The sequence below is a fragment of the Paralichthys olivaceus genome, chromosome 2 (genome assembly GCF_024713975.1).
Source record: "Paralichthys olivaceus isolate ysfri-2021 chromosome 2, ASM2471397v2, whole genome shotgun sequence".
Lineage (NCBI taxonomy): Eukaryota > Metazoa > Chordata > Actinopteri > Pleuronectiformes > Paralichthyidae > Paralichthys > Paralichthys olivaceus.
Window position 1 is genome coordinate 5960238 of NC_091094.1, and position 18419 is coordinate 5978656.

Genomic DNA, 18419 nt, shown 5'->3' on the forward strand with positions numbered 1-18419 from the left:
CTGACCGCTGAAGGTTTCAGAAATCTTTCTTTTTGGTGGCTGACTGAAACAATGCATGTTGTTGAAGTGAAAATGGATTTCTTGTAAGTACAAATTCCAATGGCTAAATTGAATAACGCTGATAAATCAGCAAATGCAGGAAAACAGTGTTCCAGAAAGCATCTTATCTCCTAGAGTGCAGACATTTTTCGATATCCTCTTAGGTCACACATGCTAAAGGGCCACGGAGTGAATTTCTCTTACCTTGTGTGTGCGTGTGTGTGTGTGAGAGCCCGGCACATGACGGAGGGGTGGAGAAAGTGTGGTAGGAGCACAGCACTAAGCCTCCCACTGCCTATAAGAACTTGACCGACCTGAGCGTTTAGCACCGTCGTGTCCAGATTGTCCAGCAGTTTGATCTAGACACTGAACGAACTCTACTTTTCAACTTTACTCACTGGAAGAAGCAGATGAAGTCTGAGGCCGAGGTGCCACAGGCAACGTCAGGACTGTCACAGTAGATACCGAGCCACAGATCACGTCTGGAGTATCTGTGAAACATATGCAGTGATTTATTTTTTTCCTTCCATACATATTCAGAGACGCTGAGTCCCATTCAATGATGTCAGCGGCGTGTTAACGTGCCTCAGAGACCACTGTGTATCTGCAGAGCTCATCTGGCCTAGTTGGAGAGCTCCTGCCAAGGTAAGAAGACGTCTGACAAAGACGACGTGCACCATCCAACATTAGATTTTTCAGCTTGGATATCCATGAAAGGTGTATTTCTTTATCAATGTTACAACACTTACTACGTGAGCGCGACAGATTTCCCTGAGCAAATATTAAACACACTGTTCTTCATCTATAATTAATCAGACAAATTCACTAGATCTAATAAGTGATATTAGAAACCTGTAGGTCACAGGAGGCCCGCGGCGTGAATGCTTACTCTTTTGCCCAGGAGCTCAAAGCGGAAAAAAAAAATCTAAAAGAAGAAAAATGTAATGTTCGTCCAACAAAACCCAAAGTACATTTACTGTGAATCAAACAAACCTATTAATCAAACATGTAGCTGAATAAATAACTCAAGAGAGGAAGTTTAGACAATCCACTGAGGATCTGTAGAGTTTGATGCAGCGATGGATAATATTTCTGTTAAAATGTCTTTATGCTTTGACTTTTAATCCTGTTGTCCTTCTGTTAGTGTCCTCTGCAGAGCTGATCCTGATTTGTGCTGATATCTGTCTGTTGTCAAGTGGCACTTTGAGGCTGCCTACTTTAACTGCTTTATTTAGACCTGAGCAGCAGGAGGAGGAGGAGGAGGAGGTGGTGGGGGGGGGGGTTACCAGTGATGCCCCTGCACATTCGACTGCTTATGTCACTCTCCTGTCTGCCTTAAATGAATCAACTCAGAGAAATGTTTGATAGCCTACATTTTCCTCTGCGTTTTAGAGCCAAGACGATCCATCCTTTGTATGAAATTATCTGTTTTATTCATTATCCCTGCACTTCCTGCCATTCCATTGTCCCGTCTGTCTCAACTTGTCCCTCTATTCATCATCCAATGTTGACGATTGAGCTTTTTCACTTTTTAAAAAGCACCGTCAGTGTGGTCTCTGTGCTGCCAGCGCGGAACATTTCCCCAGCACACTGTCCTATTTGAGAGGCCTCGTGGATATGTGTGTGTGTGTGTGTGTGTGTGTGTGTGTGTGTGATTGTCTATTTTAAGAAGGTGAAAATCGTTTCTGCTGACTTTCTTGTAATTGTGCAGAACTTCTGTTGTGAAAGAGGAAAAGCTGACGGGTGTGAATCTGTTAATGAAACGTCGTCTTTGTTTGTGCTGGTTTGATAAATGAAATACAGGAAAAATAGTTGTATGCTTTTCTATTTTAATTTTGGACTGAGCCAGGTTATCTGTTCCACTGTTCCTCCTGTCTTTATGCTAAGCTAGGCTCAGCTGCACCAGCCCTGCACGGATAAATACTGAGCTTCTCAAGAAACCAAACAAAGTAGTTACTTCTTAAACTGGTGAATTATTCAGTTTGTCATTAGTATGTGTACATGGTTCTGTGAGAACCTCTCCAGAACTCAAGTGTTTGTGACCTTGTCCCACAGTAGAACACTCAAGTGCTAAGTGTTGATATGTGATGATGACCAGAGCCTGACCCATGTGGATTTGCGGCCACTGATATTAGAGTGTATAAACTTCCCATATCAATAAATCGGCTGAGATTTCCAATGATTCTTGAAATACATCTATATTGAGCTTGAAAATAAAGATAACTTTTTATGTTGCTATTCTGTAAAATAAAACTTAACTGATAACCGATAATCAGTTGAGCTCAAATAATCACCTTTTTCAAAAAACCCTGTCACACCAACATGTAGCGACCTGTGTTGTCCCTGATACGTCCAGCTCCCCCTGCAGACATCCCTCTGTCTCTGTTCAACTGACAGGATGCCGACAAATCCCTGATCATCCAATAAATAAAACACTTTCGGTTCAAATATTTTAACTCTGTTTGCCTGTATGCAAATTTAATTTGTTACCACCAAGTGACACAAGTTCCTATTTCTCCTTCATTACCTAATGAATCTGTAGAACAATGCAGCAGGCGCATTTACAGCTGCAGCAGCAGCTAAAATCCCAGCTCAATAACAAAAGTTCTTTAACACATTAAATATTCACCACTCGCTGCACACAACTGGCTTTATCCAATACGTTTTCAGAGCACTAAACTAATTCATCAACCAAATCAAGCCCTCCTTGGCTGAAAAACACTATATCATCACCCACTCCGAGGATAGCAGCGGGCTATTGAGCCGTGTAAATTCAACCTGTATTCACGGTCTGATCGATGTTCTCCTCGAATACTCTCCTCTGTGTAAACAATACAGTAAACCGTTTGACTCTGCAGATGGACTCTTATTCATCACCTCTAAAGTGAGACTGTGGAGGATCAGTGGGTGGGAGCTCAGTCAATATCACGCAGAGAGCAATTCAAAGCAATGCCAGGCCAAAAATTTCATCCTGAATCTTAACTTCTGTTATCAAGTTAGGGAAATGTTTTTTGACAAATCTGATCTTTTGGAATACGTGCAAGGTATCAGCAAAGCAGTGGTGCTGAGAGGTACTTAAAGGTCAGTGTACCGAGGGTGTGCTCTACTGCACCCTGTGCTGTGCCTCTTGATGCTAAATGTGCACAACGACACAAGCAGAAGTGGACACTGTCAGCAGAGAATAAAAAGGCCAGCTTGTTTTGAGAGATGAGACTGACAGTGTCAGTGGACACAGTCAGCATGTATATCTTCTATATAATGAAGGTAAAATATCTTTGACAGTTCAGATGCGTCAAGCACTTACTGGCGGCAAAGAAAAGAAACATAGCTGTGTAATTAAAGGGTGAAAAGGGTTGCATAACTCCATTGTCTGTTTAACATGAATACTGTTTCTTTTTCCTTCACCTTTGAAATATTTGACACCAACGCCACTGAACAACTTTCTATCAGATTAGCAAATGAAAACCTTCATCTCCTTCTCACACCCCCACCGTCATTAATGGTTCCATTGAAATGAATTGAAACCTGCATAGAAAGTGGAATTAGAAAGTCAGTCCGGCAAACAGTTTCGAAAGGAGAAACTTAACGGGTGAATTGTGGCAGAAGTGAGTCACATCTTTAAACCACACATCACACAACCAACAATTCACTCCTATTGGAATGATCATTGAAAGTTTAAAGGTTAACTTTAATGATACAGAGGAAGCAAACAGAGAACTAACGAGGAAACTTACAAACTAAAATCAAAGTTTAGTAATAAATTTAATGTTTCAGTGTTAATATTGTCATATCATTGATTTACTTTATTTCATATTTACTCTTAAAAATAACTTTTATTGCTCTGTTAGACACTTGTTGATGAAACGTCTTTATAACCATTTCCAAGGCTGTTTTTTTATCTTCCCGTGTTCATTGATGAAATAGAAATAAAAAAATACTAATGACCAAACTATCAGCATTTGTAACAAGTAAAATATTTTACATTTATCAATGCAACCATTTAAACTTTTTATATATGTAACATATTACATTTTAGTTTCTTTTATTGATTTAATTTATAAAAAAACTAATTCGACAGTATGAATAGTAATATTCATGGAATGTAATATAATATTCATGCATGATGTGTTTTGTTTTGTTGAAATTATTGAACTAAACTATTTCATCTTTCAGTTTGTGATAAATAAAATAAATGAATATATGATGAAGAGAATCTTGACTGAATTAAAAAAACAAAATAATCAAACTGTTCTCTGTGCTGCTTTTCTCTCGCCTGAACAGGTCCTCATATTTGAAAACCGAGCAAAAATGGCGCCTGCTGTCGGTGGACCTCAAGGCTACACGCCACCTGAAGGCGGCTGGGGGTGGATGGTGGTGATCGGGGCTTTCATATCCATAGGCTTCTCTTATGCGTTCCCCAAGTCCATCACAGTCTTCTTCAAAGAGATTGAGGTGATCTTCGATGTGACCAGCAGCCAGGTGTCCTGGATCTCCTCCATCATGTTGGCGGTGATGTATGGTGGAGGTGAGCTATGATCGAAAACACAACCTGCCGAACGTGGCTCTGTTAACGTTGACATGTGGCAGATTTATTCAGAGCGGATCCATTACTTTCAGCTCTGTCACCTCTCAGCCTTGGTTTGTCCACAAAGAGGCCACAGCTCCCAAAGAGGCCACAGCTTAAATCAAACATCTCATACTGAGATTAAATAACACTGTATGAAGCCTTATCTGTCTCTGGAGCATGTGAATGGGTTGTTAGCCCTGTTCGCCCTCTGATTGTCTCCTCTGTGCTTCCAGAGTGAACGTTTGGTTGCATTCCTTCACTAATAAGATGAACGGGGCTCTGGATGATGTCACACAGGTCCGGCCAGTCCTGTGATGATCAGGCCTCGCTCTTGAGTGTGATCTTGCAACACGGAGAGAACAAAGTTTAAAGTAGCTCTCCTCGTCCCTGAAGACGGTCCGGCTCTGAAGTCAAAACACTGCGGCTCTTTTTACCCTAATGTGCAATAAACTGGAAAAAAAGATGACATGGGCAACTTTCTCTAATCTCAGGAATGTTTCTGGAAAGTTGCCTCAGCGTGCCAAACAGATTTGAAGTGGAAACTATATAATGTAAAAGCATATAAAACACTTTATATCCAATCTTCTTTTCCGGCATGAGGCTAAAATTTATTTGCAAGATCTGCAAGCAATCAAATAAAAGTAGACAGTATTTTCTTGCTAAGCTGGAACTGCAACCATTGCATATTGAATGTTTTAGATAAAGATTTTTATTATATTTTTACTACATATTTTCTATTAAGGCAAGTTTCCACATATCTCCTGTTAAAGGAATTAGTGCTACTTACGCGAGTAGCTGCAGGGTGACATGCAAGCAGTAGAAGAGGCAAGGCAGTTTTATCTATGAAGCTTATTTCATACACAGAGTCAAGGTGCTGCACAGGGACATAAACACAGGCACACGATTACAAGAAATCGAAGGGCACATTTCAAGCAATATAAGAGATTTAAATGTGTAAGAAATTAAAAGAATAAAATCTATATAAAAATGTAAAAATAAGTTGAAGTATTCAAATAGCACAAATATAAAAGATAGAAATGTATAAAATGAACTAGAATAAAAGTATTGTATGACCTTAGATTTTGTAAGGTAATCGGTCCCAGTGTCCCATAATGACTGAGGGCTGCAACACTGAGTTACAGTGATTTGTCTTTCATTTTGCATCTATCCATTATCTATATCAGCTAACCGATAATCAGTTGAACTGCAGATGCAGGAGCAGCTGGAGCCAATCCCAGTTGATTTTGGGCGAGAGGTTCACCCTGGACAGGTCTCCAGCGTATCACAACAACCATTCACACTCACAACTACGATCAATTTAGCATCTCCAATCAACCCGACCTCAATCTGTTTTTGAACTGTGGGAGGAAGCCGGAAACCCACGCAGACACAGGGAGAACGTGCTGTCTCCGCACAGAAAGTCCCCATCCAAGTTTGAACCAGGAAACTTCTTGCTGTGCCAACCACTGCACCGCCATGCAGATAATGTGTAATATTTGTTATCAGAAGTAACACGTAATAAATTTAAGCTCCTGTGGGCTGTTACCTATTTTCGTTGCTGTGATATTTGCACCTTTCTTCACAAGTTATGAGTCTCAGTGGACTCAGTGTCTCTCAATGTTCTTACATAACTTTGATAGTTAATGCAAATGTCGTCGTACATAAATAAACTCTGATGAAAAGGAAGCTATGCATGATAATTGAAAGTAAGTGACAAGTTGTTTCTCTGTGCCGTGAGTGGATGACAGCTGAAGTTGTTGCTGTTTGTTCAACATTCTGAGCACACCAGCGGAAGTTCATTAGTGAGTAGCTGTTGCATACCTCCGCACTCCTTCAATTTTTGATTCATTACAATAATATTCTTCATTGGTTTGTCTCTTTTTTTAAAATCTGAAGCTACTCTCCCTGCAAGGCGGGAGGAAAAAACTCATTGTTGGGAGTGCGGTCTCGCTGTATTACAATTTAAAAACCCTTTGTCTTGCACCGTGCTGGCAAATGAGACTGGACAACCTCTAAACAAAAACTGTCAGTTTCCATTTGGGTTCATTGGGTAGTGCAGGGATTTGGCAGAGAGGCAGAAGTGTCTTCTGCATGGATCCTCACACTCATTTAGGCCAGTTGTTATAAGCTGTAGATGGAGATGGTGTTTGTGACCTGAACCCTGTTTTGGATTTTCAGGAATTTGTTTTCAAGTTATTGGGATTTTGTTAAATTGATGTTGAATCCAAGGTGCATGCATATTAATGAGTTGGTTTACTGTTGCCTGACACACACGCACACTTACACACTAATGCCCCCACCCACTGAGGTACTTCTAATAATCATTTCAAATGTGTTTAAAGTCCATTTAGGAAGAATTTAGAATTTAGAAGAATTCCTCTGTCAATATCTATGAATCTCTGAACCAAATAAATGATTATTTCATTACAGCTTTCATGGTTTTTCTGACAGATTGCATTATTAATGCCACAAGTACACATCTACTGCACTGCAGCACTGACAAAAAAGCATTTGCAGAAGTTGTTGAATGTGTTGAGCCACAGATGTGGCACCAGAGCCCTCTCGTGGTTAGATTTAGAACTGTGCATTGATGATGGAGTAGATATCAGCATCTCTCAGTTGTAATATGTATGCGTCTGTTTGCTTTTTTTTCTCCTGTTAAGGTCCCATCAGCAGCATCCTGGTGAATAAATATGGGAGTCGTCCTGTTATGATGGCTGGAGGATGTCTGTCTGGATTGGGCCTCGTTGCTGCCTCGTTCTGCAAGTCTGTCGAAGCACTGTACTTTTGTATCGGTGTGGTGGGAGGTACCTATTTTTACTTTTTCTATCTAAGTTTAGTCATGACTCACCCATTTTTTTCCTACACACCGTTGCCCTCTTGTGTTCTTGAAAACATATTTAAAAAAGAAAATAATTTTTAAGCTCATATATTTAACATTAATCATTTAAAATCCTTTAGGTTTGGGTTTGGCCTTCAACCTCAACCCAGCCCTCACCATGATTGGAAAATACTTCTACAAGAAGCGTCCTATTGCTAATGGCATTGCCATGGCTGGCAGTCCTGTGTTCCTCTCCACCCTGGCTCCTTTAAACACCTGGTTCTTCGACCAGTTTGGCTGGAGAGGAAGTTTCCTGATCCTCGGCGGCTTGCTCTTCAACTGCTGCGTTGCCGGATCCCTCATGCGCCCAATCGGACCCAAAGCGAAACCAGTGGAGGAGACCACAGAGAGTAAGACTGTGATCCAGACCATCAACAGCTTCATTGACCTCTCTTTGTTCAAGCACCGAGGGTTTTTGCTTTACATCCTGGGCAACATCATCATGTTCTTCGGCCTCTTTGCTCCTCTGGTGTTCCTCAGTAATTATGCCAAGAGTAAAGACATCCCTAAAGAAAAAGCAGCTTTCTTATTGTCTGTGCTGGCCTTTGTCGACATGGTAGCCCGGCCCTCAATGGGCATAGTGGCAAACACCAAATGGGTGCGGCCCAGAATACAATACTTCTTTGCTGCCTCTGTGCTGTACAACGGTGTGTGCCACGTCCTAGCTCCCATATCAGTAGACTACAAAGGATTTGTCATTTACGCCATCTTCTTTGGGTTTGCATTTGGCTGGCTGAGCTCAGTGCTTTTTGAGACCTTAATGGACCTCGTGGGAGCTCAGCGCTTCTCCAGCGCTGTCGGCCTGGTCACTATTGTAGAGTGTGGACCTGTGTTGCTGGGCCCCCCTTTGCTTGGTAAGTACATCACCCAGTACATGAAGACAAAGGAAATTGTGATCAATCCATATGTGTGTTGTTAATCACAGTGGAAAGAAACCTGACTCTTCTTGTCTTTGCAGGAAGGTTCAAGGACATCTATCATGATTACAAGTACACGTACCAGGGCTGTGGGGTCCTTCTCATCGTCTCCAGTGTTTTCCTGTTTGCAGGGATGGGACTCAACTACCGGCTGCTGGACAAAGAGAAAATAGAAGAGGAGAGGAAGGCCAGTGTGGGAGGTAGAGAAGTCCAACAGGATCAATGCTGCTAAGGAAGTGGCGGACACGAGGAAGACAGACGACACAGTCTAACGTTCTGCACCACGTTAGGTTACAGTTTTTCCAATTTAATATTGTCTGTGAGATGTATATTCATATTCATTAAGATGTAGGATGCTTGCACGAAGCAGTACAGAGAAACACAGTCTTCTATGACTCCTCGGTTTCATAATGCATTGTTTTTGAGCACCACCATTTGCAAAACCGTGTAAAATATTTACACACCTATTAAAGCCCTTTAAACTTGTATAAACAATTCACATATAATACCGCTGATATTCTTATATGGACTAGTATAATGGGTTTCGACTATTTCATTTTGCTTTGCCTTTTATGTCACTATATATTAATATGTTGTTTTTTATCTTAGATTGTATCACTCTAACTTTACTGCAGCATATTATATTAGCTAGTTTAAAATATTAATATTCTAAAAAGCACCATCTTATAATCCAGGTTTTTTTCATTAAGGAACATAATGAACCCTATTTGCAGTTTCTGAAGGTTTTAAAACAATCTCCATTCCACAATATTCTATATTCCACAAATGTGTTCATGAAATCTCAAATCCTCTTATAAACTTGTTTGATCTTTGGTTAGGTTTTTGAGGGCATTGAACCTTGTCACATATTCACGATAGGAAATGTGCCACTGACTACAAGTTCATGTAAGTGAAACACGTTTCAGAAAATTAAATAAACAAAATAAAATAATGTCCCATGTATCCTCTGTATATATTCTCAAACTGCCCAGCAGAGCCATGCATTCGCTTGATACTGAAGGCAGATTTACGAAACGCAGGAGGAATCAGCTTTTCAACATGGATCAGGAGGTTTTGGTTGTTGCTCAAGTAAGAATACTTTCAGAGAGGTAGCTGTAGCTGTAGTAATATCTTCCTTTGGACAATTCAGAAGTGCTGTAAAAAGGACCTGCTATTCATTCTGGACTATTCTGTACAAAACTGCTTTTTCCATTGTGCTTTCTCTATAAGAGAAATGTTTAAAAATGATATTGAATTTCAGGACACACGGAGAGTTTCACAAGTTTTCATTTCATTCCTTCTGCATAATACATGTGTTTTTTTTACTGTGCTAAGGAATTAAATGAGATGATCTAAAGACTCTGGAAGCTTTTCCTCTTCTTTTTTCCCTTGTCAAATTTATTTAGGCTTCATTGATCAGTTTCTACTTGTATGACATGTCTCCCACTTCTTTTGCGAACAGATGATTCCGTCAGTGAACCTGCAAACTTCACTGAATCCTCAATGGATGGTCTAAAAGTCTTGGCCTGGCAGAGGCAAATGCAATATCCTTTACTTCTGTTGGTCTTATTAAATAATGTGTTTGGGGTCACAATAAGCTCACATATTTCATCAAAGTGACCAGAGTCTCAGCTCTTTAAGTCTGGGCATGAGGCATTTTGATGGACAGCTGTTTATTATGTGGCCCGAAGGTCTGCTATTGGACAAACAGGCAATTTGGTTGTCTCTGTCTCTCTGGAGTGAAATGTACTGTATATGCCATCTCACTTAAACACTGTATTATGAAAGTGGACAGGCCGATGAACAAGAGTGGAAGAAGTACTATCTTTTTGCTTTGGTAAAATAGCAAAACCATAAAAAAATAACCATAATACAAATATTTATCCTGCTTTTAAAGTTGTACTTGGCCTACTTCGGAGTAATACACACGCCTATTATATATACTTATTATTATTATCAAGAATAAATGTATTAGCCTTTATTATTTATTTATTATTAACCAGGTTAGTGCCATTGAGATTAAAAATCTATTTAGCAACACAGTTTCATCAGTAAAAATACAAACACATAGTTTATTAACGTTAGTTAAAAGTTGTATTTGTCATGTGTAAGTTAATGTAGGGTCAACAGTACAATAAGGGCGTTGGACAATAAGAAACAGCTCAGCTCAGCAGTGCAATAATTACATTAAAATAAAAGCAAAGTAGAAAGAGCTTAGTATAATAAAAAGTCAAAATACAATACAATACTTTATAACATATACATTCATACAAATATAATATATTAATGAATCTCTCCCATAATAACAATACACATCAGGCAGACAGAACATGACTCCTGATGTGTATTCACTTCTTGCCATTCAATTAAAAGAATTAAACTACAGCAACCAGAACATTATTTGAAACACATTATATAAAATTAAATATAATAGACAAGCTTTTAATCACTTGGATAAATGACAGACGTGACTTGCCACCTCTGTAACAAATAAAAATCATGTTAACACATTATTATATAAAACTATAAATACTCACCTCTCCCATGTGAGCCTGATGGTGTCCGATAATGGAATCAGGCACCGCGATGACCGTTGACGACCTCTCATTAACGCACGCGCTCGCGCTGCTCACCTGTGACGCGTCACCGGAGTCTAACGGTTAACGTCCGTCACTTGTCCCGTTGTTACCGGTGAAACCTGCCGTGTCACCGGCAGCAGGTCAGTCCCTCTGTCGTCTACCGGAAAATAACGTCGCCACGGCCGAAGCCTGGCGTTTCACTGTGTCTGTGGCTTTTATCTTTGTTTTATTTAAACGCAGCTAAAGTGCTAGCTCCACATGCTACACCGGTACACCGGCCGGGGTTAACACCGAATTAGCATTAGCAAGTGAACTACCAGTCAGGTGAGTGGGTGAATTATAATCTGACATTATCGTTATATTTATGAAACTAATTAAACTACTGAAGTGGTACATTTACCTTCACTTACAGTTGAGATACTTTTACCTTTTTAATCCATTTTAAAGTTATTTTTAAAAGAAATGTGCTGCTCAACATTTATTTGACAGATTTAGCCACTTTGTGAAGATTTGACATTAAAACACAATGTACTGTTGATAACATGTGCACGTGGACGTCTTCATATTTCTACTGTAATGTCATGGATGTACGTACTTTCTCCACCTCTGCTAACATCTGTGTGTAGCCGTGTGTGGAGTTTGCAGGATGGAGCCAGACCGAGCGTTTCACTTCAAACTGTTGGTGCCGCCCAGGGTGAGCGGCGGACAGGTCTCTGCTGTGAGGCCTCAGGAAAAAGTTGACAAGTGTGGGGATTTCATGAATACATTACAGCAGGTGAGTCAAATTAAAACGAATGGTTAACCAGCATATGGATGAATCGAGTAAAGGCATCGTGATGCGGCCTCACGTCTGAGAGAGTACTCACGTTAGTGAGCGTTGCTTTTCCTGTTGCAAGCTGAAAGCTCTCATGTATGGAGACAGCTGGTGTCTTAAGAGCCAGTTATCATTATCGTAAAAAGACTAATCATAACTATAATGGTTGTTTTTCCCCTAGGATTACAGTATGTGCTTTGACAAAGGGCAAAACATGGCTTTTCCCAATACAAGTATGGTAACCCCAGCTAAACCAACCAGACAAGGTTTTTTCTATAAACACAACACTGTGAATATGATTTTCAATACAAAGAACTGGTTATCGTTCATGTTATAAATTCATTATTTCCTCTGTTCCAAAGACTTTTCCAAGATGAAAGTTGTGCCACCGATGGAAAAAGAAGAGGTAATATATTCATTGTACGGAAATGATAAATATGGGGAGGAAATATACCCGGCTTGTACAACATTTTTATTCTGCAGTACCTCAGTTTACTTCCCGTCATTGTGATTGTTCCTCAGAATAAGTGTAATCCTGGGCAGCTTTACACCAAGCTGCTTGATGAAGTTGAGAAAATCAGGGACTGGAAGGTCAAAGTGGATTCTGACACAGTGCAGAAAGAAAGACGACTCCAAGAAAACAAAAGAACAATAGAAACTCAGCGGAAAGCCATTCAGGAATTGCAGGTGTGTGTCTTTGTCTCATACGTGCAGATCTTTTTAACAGCATATTTTAACACCTTTTTGAAATATTTTTGGTGTGTCCTGTTGTTACAGTTTGGAAATGAGAGTCTCAGTTTAAAACTGGAGGAGCAGATCAGTGAAAATGAGGATTTGAGGAACAAGTATGGGTTTTGATAAATGTGATGATTTACCAAATCAGATTTTTACATATGTGATATAATATAAGCAATTTAAATGTTGTATTCATAAAAAAATGTATATGTTCAATGCAGAAGCAATGCAACCAGGAACCTGTGTAACATACTCAAGGACACTTTTCAGCGGTCAACTGAGAAAATGCATGTCTGTAAGTAAAAAGAGCTTTCCATATACATGACATATTGCTAAGGTGCAGAAAATACTGACATTTTATATCATAATGTATATTTTGTAGTTGAATCTGAAAGAGAAGAAACTCATCAGCTTTTTCTGGAAAACAGTGAAAGTATTCAGGTAAACTCATGGACATTTGTCATGATAATCAAATATTTCCTTTTTATGATCATTTGGGCAGTTTGCAAGTAATTTTTTTTTTTCTGTAGAAACTGATTGAAGCATTCGAAAACCTTTGTATCCGAGTAGAAGCTGATCAAGAAGAACTGCACAAAGGTATGATTTTCACCACAGTGAAATTCCACAACTCGGAATCTTAATACTTTTTAATGCTTAAATTCATTATAATTTGATCCTGAAACAACATCGAAGACTATATCTATCTTAAAATGACATGGGGTGTATCATCGTTAAACAAGCAAGATAACCATGTCCAATAGCAAGAGAATAATTTTTTTTCTTTTCCCAGCGAAAGAAGGCTTGCTGCAGTTTGAAGTACTGAAAGAGAACTATAGTCAAGAATACAACATGAAGGAGGAAGAGGTTTGTGGAAAAAAAAAGATTCATGTATTATGTTTCACCACAAACTTTGAAAGAAGACTTGAGGGATGATGTTGCATTGACAGGTTGCAGAGCTCCAAACTAAACTTGGGAATAAGGAAAATGAACTACAGAAACTCCTGCTTGACCTGCATGAAACCCAGAAGCACTGCAAACAACTTCAGGAGGCTACAAGTAAGATCATGATTAGATAAGATAAGGTTCTTGTAGGCGTTTGCAATTTTGTGTGCAGTGACTCAGTACTCTTGTTTAACTGCTTATTCAAATGACAGAAATAAGAATAGCAATCCACTGAACCCCAAATGAACTCCACTGTTCTATTAAGTCAAGTTCAGAAAGGAGAATTATTAGAGATTTTGAGATTATGACATATCCAGTAATATTCTGCTCTTACAGATCAAAAAGATGAACTTCTCAGAAGCTCAGAAACCGAACTGAAATCTCTTCTTCAAAAACTGCAAACTGCCGAGCATCAGCGTGAAGAAACTCAGGTACTCACCTTTCTTATTTTGAGATTATTGTCATTTTTGGTGATACTTTGCTCTGTTCTGTCTGTGTTGATTAAAACATTACCGCTCCCTCAAAGAAAAATCACGAAGCCATTGCTGCAGCGTTGAAACAGAGTAAAGACGAATGTGCACAGATCATCCAAAGCAAAGACTTAAGCTTGCAGGAGATGGGCAGAGTTAAGATTCAACAAGCGGAGAAGCTGGAGCAGATTCAGACAACGGCTGAAGAGCTACAGAGCTCATTGGCATTAGAGATGCGGAGGTATATTAACTTTTGGAAATGTAATTTTTTTTTTTTTGACAAAATCCAGTTTTTACTTGTGTCATTACATTCTTTGTTTTGACTCATTTTCAAGGGCTCAAGAGCTTGAGGAAAAACTCATGGCAAACAACGAGGAACTTGAAATTAGGATCGTCATTTTACGTAAGTCCCACTGTGTGAAACGTGTTTTATTTGACGCTCTGTCCCGCTGAACAAAAACTGTTTTACTCTACAGGTGAGTCCCAGGAGCAGAATGCCAAGAAAGATGGGCAGATCAAGATCCTTGAAAATGAACTGGTAAAGAGTTATTTTAAATAAGTGTCTTTTTATACACTTCTATAAACATTTCAGTGAAGACAACATATGTATTGTTGATCTTAGGACATAAAATTAAAGTCCATCGAGTCCATGAAGGATAAGGTTAATGTAACTGAAGGCAGAGTGGAGGAACTGGCTGCTGAGCTTTCAAAGAAAACTGAAGAAGTCCAGCTATTTGAGGTAAAAAAAAAATATGTTTATTTGATGGTCTGATATAGATTCCTTACAGATACCTTATTCATGCGTGACTTATTCTGTCGCCTTATTCTTGAAGAGTGAATTGGAGATGGCCTCTGCTGAAAACTATCTACTGAAGACCGCTTGTCAAGCTGTGGAGAAAGCACAAGAAGATTTAAATACGAAATCCACTGTGACTGAGGTTTTTATGCGATTTTTATTTTCTTGCTCCACTCCCCTTTTGGGAAATTTGTTCCTATCATAAAACAGTGTGTGGTGATATTGTGTGGTTTTTTAATACCCTCAGCTCAAAGTGCAGGAGCTAGAGGGGCAATTGTTTACTGAGAAGAAGAAAAATAAAGAAGAGATGGAGCAACTGAGGAAAGAAGCCACGCACCATAAGTGAGTTCATAACATCCAGCCAGTCTAAAACATTGGCTCATAGAATATTAAATTAAACAGTTAAATCTTAATGTCTAATGTTTCATTTTTGTCGTTTTAAAGAGCAAAGCATGAAGAGCTATTATCCTACTTTGATGAGCTTCAGTCTCAGAAGATGGCCATTCAGCAGCAGTTGGAGAGTGGATTGTCTAATGCAAAAGCTACTGAGGCAAATCTTCATTAATTATCCATTCAAATGGGATTTTCTTGAGTCAATTATCATGTGTGAATGTTTGGGTTGACTGTTGGATTGTTTCATTTATTTGTTACTTAAAACTTCTGATTGATCAGGAGCGTGAGGAGAAGACTGCAAAGCTCTTAAAAGAAATTCAAAGACTCAAGGAACAAAACTTATCTTTAAAGTGAGTTCACAGGTTAGAAACAAAATCATTTTTTGAGAATGTGTAGTTCTGAAGATTAAGAATTGTATCCTTTTGTTAAATAGCGAAGAAGTCAAGTCTTTTAAAACCAGAGTCCAAAGGAAATGTCACCAAACTGAGACCCTGCAGAAGAAAATTGAAGAAAATGTAAGAATAGTAACTAGACCAAACATCAATGAACAAACAATCTTATAATGTTCTGAAAGTACTAACCAATGAGTTTTGCTTTTTGTGTTTAGTGTGAACTTCTGCAGGAGAAAGTTTCAGAAAAAGAAAAGCAGATAAAAACTGTGGAAGCAAAGGTGATTTTAAAATACTGAAAATGTTTTATTTTTTAACATTTACTGGAACCAACAAGAAATACTTTGTTTTTCAGTTGTGCAACATCAAGAGAAAGGTTGAAGTTAAACTTAAAGCCCAGGAGGAATACCAGAAAGAGGTGTGTGATACATGTGAAACTGTAGATGTACAATACTATAATATAAAGTTTCATGTTTATTTAGCTTAACAGTTTGTATCTATCTGCACACTTGTATCTTTTCAGAATAAAACACTCAAGAAACAAATAGCAAAGGAGATAATGAAATCCAGTCAGCTTGAAAATGTGGTATGGTGATGTTTTTAATTTTCCAGTTTGTAATATTCACATATAAGATTTCTAACTAATGAGCATTGCCTTGTTTAATGTACGTCCTTACTTTTGTCTTTAGATCAGCGATCTTAAGGAAGAGTCCCTGAGCCTTAAAAAACTGAATGAGAAAGACCATCAGAAATTGCTCAAGGATCTTGAGAATAAATCAACCTTAACAGCAGAACTTGAGAATGAGGTTACTTGATGATGTCATGTTATGTGCCACATTTTTAGCTGCTCAGAATAAACAAAAAAGAATAAGGGCATCTTGTCTCACAGGTACAGAAGCTGAGAGTAACAGCAGCAGAGGCCGTCAAGAACAAAGAGGATGCAGAACTCAAGTGTCAGCACAAGATAGCAGATATGGTCACACTTATGGAGAAACATAAGGTAAAGCTATTGTAAGTATGTTGTGCCTGAAAAAGATTCCAAACACATGATGCATTGAAAGATATTTGTCTTTGTTAGAGCCAATACGACCGCATGGTTGAAGAAAAGGATGCAGAGCTGGAGGACAACAAGAACAGAGAGTTGGAGGCTGTTGAGCAAAGGAAATCCCTGGTAGGAAGTTAAAAACTTAAATTAACATATGTCCCAATTTAATAACAATTAGATAATGAATCAGTTGTATCCTAATATTTCCAAAATGAATTTCTTAAAATAAGGAGTTGGATCTCTTGAAGCATAAGACTGAATATGATCAACTCAAGAAAGAGCTGAAGACAGAAATAACAAAGATGGTATGACCTGGTTTGAATCAATTTTATTTTTTTATTTTTACTGAAACAGGAAGTGAAATGATACATTTTTTTTGTTATTAGGAAAAATTACAGAAGGAGCTCGCTGATTTAAAGAAAGAAATGTCATCAATGAAATTCACTCCACTGTCAGAAGCAAGGACCAAGCAGGTATAGCCTCAGTCCAACTGCAAATATATTACTGAGGGTGTTTATTTGTCATCACTTAACCAACCAAGTTCTGATCAAAATTCTAGTCACCTGCTTCAAACCATAAACAAGGAAGATGTTCAGAGACTCCAAAAGAAAGTGCTTCAAAGAGACACGTGTTTGACTTCTCCAAGACCAGGAAAACTCCCTCGTGCAGCACAGACGATGGAAGTGCTGCCGTTATGAAGAGCGTGGTGAGCTTACTTTAATGCTTTTACATAGGTGGAGCAGATCGTCTCATTTCAGGTCAATTCAGGAGTTGGAAAATAAATTGGGTACTTTGTAATCATAAGCAGCACTGAGATTTGAATTGGCATGGTCAGGTTCTGAAAAAATGTCATTAAAATTCTTTGTATTGACTCACCTGTAGCTCATTATCATTCCATCATCTCACAATCAATGGTTTCTGTTTTCAAGGAACCTGACACTGAATCTCTCAGATCATCATTTGGAACAACACCAAAGAAAAGGGTAGGCGCCAGTTAAATATCTGTCTAATAATTCCAGAAATCTCTGTCAATCTGTCTGTATGTGAATGTATAACTCGAGAACTGTTTATCGGATCAGCTTCTTACTTGGAATGTGTATTATCAGGGGCCAAGGAAGTACAGTGTCGAATTTTGAGCAATTTGTACAAACAATAAATTAAATTAGGGCTGGGCAATATGAATTAAATCAATATCACAATTATTTCAAACTTTTACCTCGATAACAGCTAACACTGCACTAGTGTTAATAAAGTAAATAGAGTGATTAAGTTTAATCTTTATCTGTGAACGTAAGCGTACATGATATTTCAAATTGATACTGATTTTGCTTCGTAGGATTTTCACAACGACGACTCAAAACCCTCTAGAACTATGACCTACAAGGTTGGCAGAACATCAAAGATCAAAGTAATGTACAATATTATTCTGACATTTTCCCAAATGAATAAAAATATCAGTGACCTTTGCTGACATTTACTCTCTGAATTCCCTTACAGTCCTACAGAATAAGAACACCACCTTCTGATGAAATAGCAGCATCCTGGAAGAAGAGTACCATCGAGCTCGACCCTAAGTCTGACAGCTCTGATCATAATGATCTCCTGGTGAGTGGGTTTTTTAATAATTTTACTTTTTAATTTACAGAATCAATCCAATAATGTATGATTTCATATTTGATTATCTGTGCAAGATCACCAGAGGAGCTTATTTCACCTGTTTCTGTTTTTTCTCTTTGACAGACCTTTGCAAATGAATCTGCATCTGTTTTTCCTGCTTCACACTGCAAACTCAACACCTTCAAAAAGGTAACACATTACATCTTGCTGTTGTGCTACTTAAAATGATCTGTAT

At 38.6% G+C, this 18419-nt stretch overlaps 2 protein-coding genes and 1 long non-coding RNA gene across 4 annotated transcripts in view; 2 read left to right on the forward strand and 1 right to left on the reverse strand.

Moving 5' to 3' along the window:
* On the forward strand, positions 1-9764 carry LOC109635421 (monocarboxylate transporter 1-like). Its single transcript, XM_020096572.2, is given in 6 exon segments — positions 1-684; positions 4321-4564; positions 7270-7413; positions 7568-8341; positions 8446-8611; positions 8613-9764. Coding segments are annotated over 5 exon segments (1365 nt in total). The 5' UTR covers positions 1-684; positions 4321-4347; the 3' UTR covers positions 8677-9764.
* Positions 9676-11047, reverse strand: LOC138411824 (uncharacterized). The gene is made up of 2 exons (XR_011244304.1): positions 10942-11047; positions 9676-9930 (listed from the first exon to the last, which is right to left on the reverse strand). It is a non-coding gene; the product is annotated as an uncharacterized lncRNA (long non-coding RNA).
* sycp1 (synaptonemal complex protein 1) overlaps positions 10985-18419 on the forward strand; it is a 14457-nt gene continuing 7022 nt past the window's right edge. For both annotated transcript variants that reach the window (XM_069532861.1, XM_020096526.2), the window contains exons 1-35: positions 10985-11123; positions 11224-11307; positions 11610-11758; positions 11979-12063; positions 12160-12203; positions 12320-12484; positions 12575-12642; positions 12754-12827; positions 12915-12973; positions 13063-13129; positions 13323-13396; positions 13480-13588; positions 13811-13905; positions 14001-14185; positions 14280-14347; positions 14421-14482; positions 14567-14683; positions 14778-14882; positions 14988-15082; positions 15185-15290; positions 15413-15483; positions 15567-15648; positions 15741-15803; positions 15878-15940; positions 16046-16108; positions 16212-16328; positions 16412-16522; positions 16601-16693; positions 16798-16872; positions 16954-17040; positions 17127-17273; positions 17497-17550; positions 17904-17975; positions 18065-18172; positions 18308-18373. In XM_069532861.1, coding sequence (XP_069388962.1) covers positions 11630-11758; positions 11979-12063; positions 12160-12203; positions 12320-12484; positions 12575-12642; positions 12754-12827; positions 12915-12973; positions 13063-13129; positions 13323-13396; positions 13480-13588; positions 13811-13905; positions 14001-14185; positions 14280-14347; positions 14421-14482; positions 14567-14683; positions 14778-14882; positions 14988-15082; positions 15185-15290; positions 15413-15483; positions 15567-15648; positions 15741-15803; positions 15878-15940; positions 16046-16108; positions 16212-16328; positions 16412-16522; positions 16601-16693; positions 16798-16872; positions 16954-17040; positions 17127-17273; positions 17497-17550; positions 17904-17975; positions 18065-18172; positions 18308-18373 — 2979 coding nt within the window. In that variant the 5' untranslated portion in view covers positions 10985-11123; positions 11224-11307; positions 11610-11629. The remainder of the gene's footprint in view (positions 11124-11223; positions 11308-11609; positions 11759-11978; positions 12064-12159; positions 12204-12319; positions 12485-12574; positions 12643-12753; positions 12828-12914; positions 12974-13062; positions 13130-13322; positions 13397-13479; positions 13589-13810; positions 13906-14000; positions 14186-14279; positions 14348-14420; positions 14483-14566; positions 14684-14777; positions 14883-14987; positions 15083-15184; positions 15291-15412; positions 15484-15566; positions 15649-15740; positions 15804-15877; positions 15941-16045; positions 16109-16211; positions 16329-16411; positions 16523-16600; positions 16694-16797; positions 16873-16953; positions 17041-17126; positions 17274-17496; positions 17551-17903; positions 17976-18064; positions 18173-18307; positions 18374-18419) is intronic.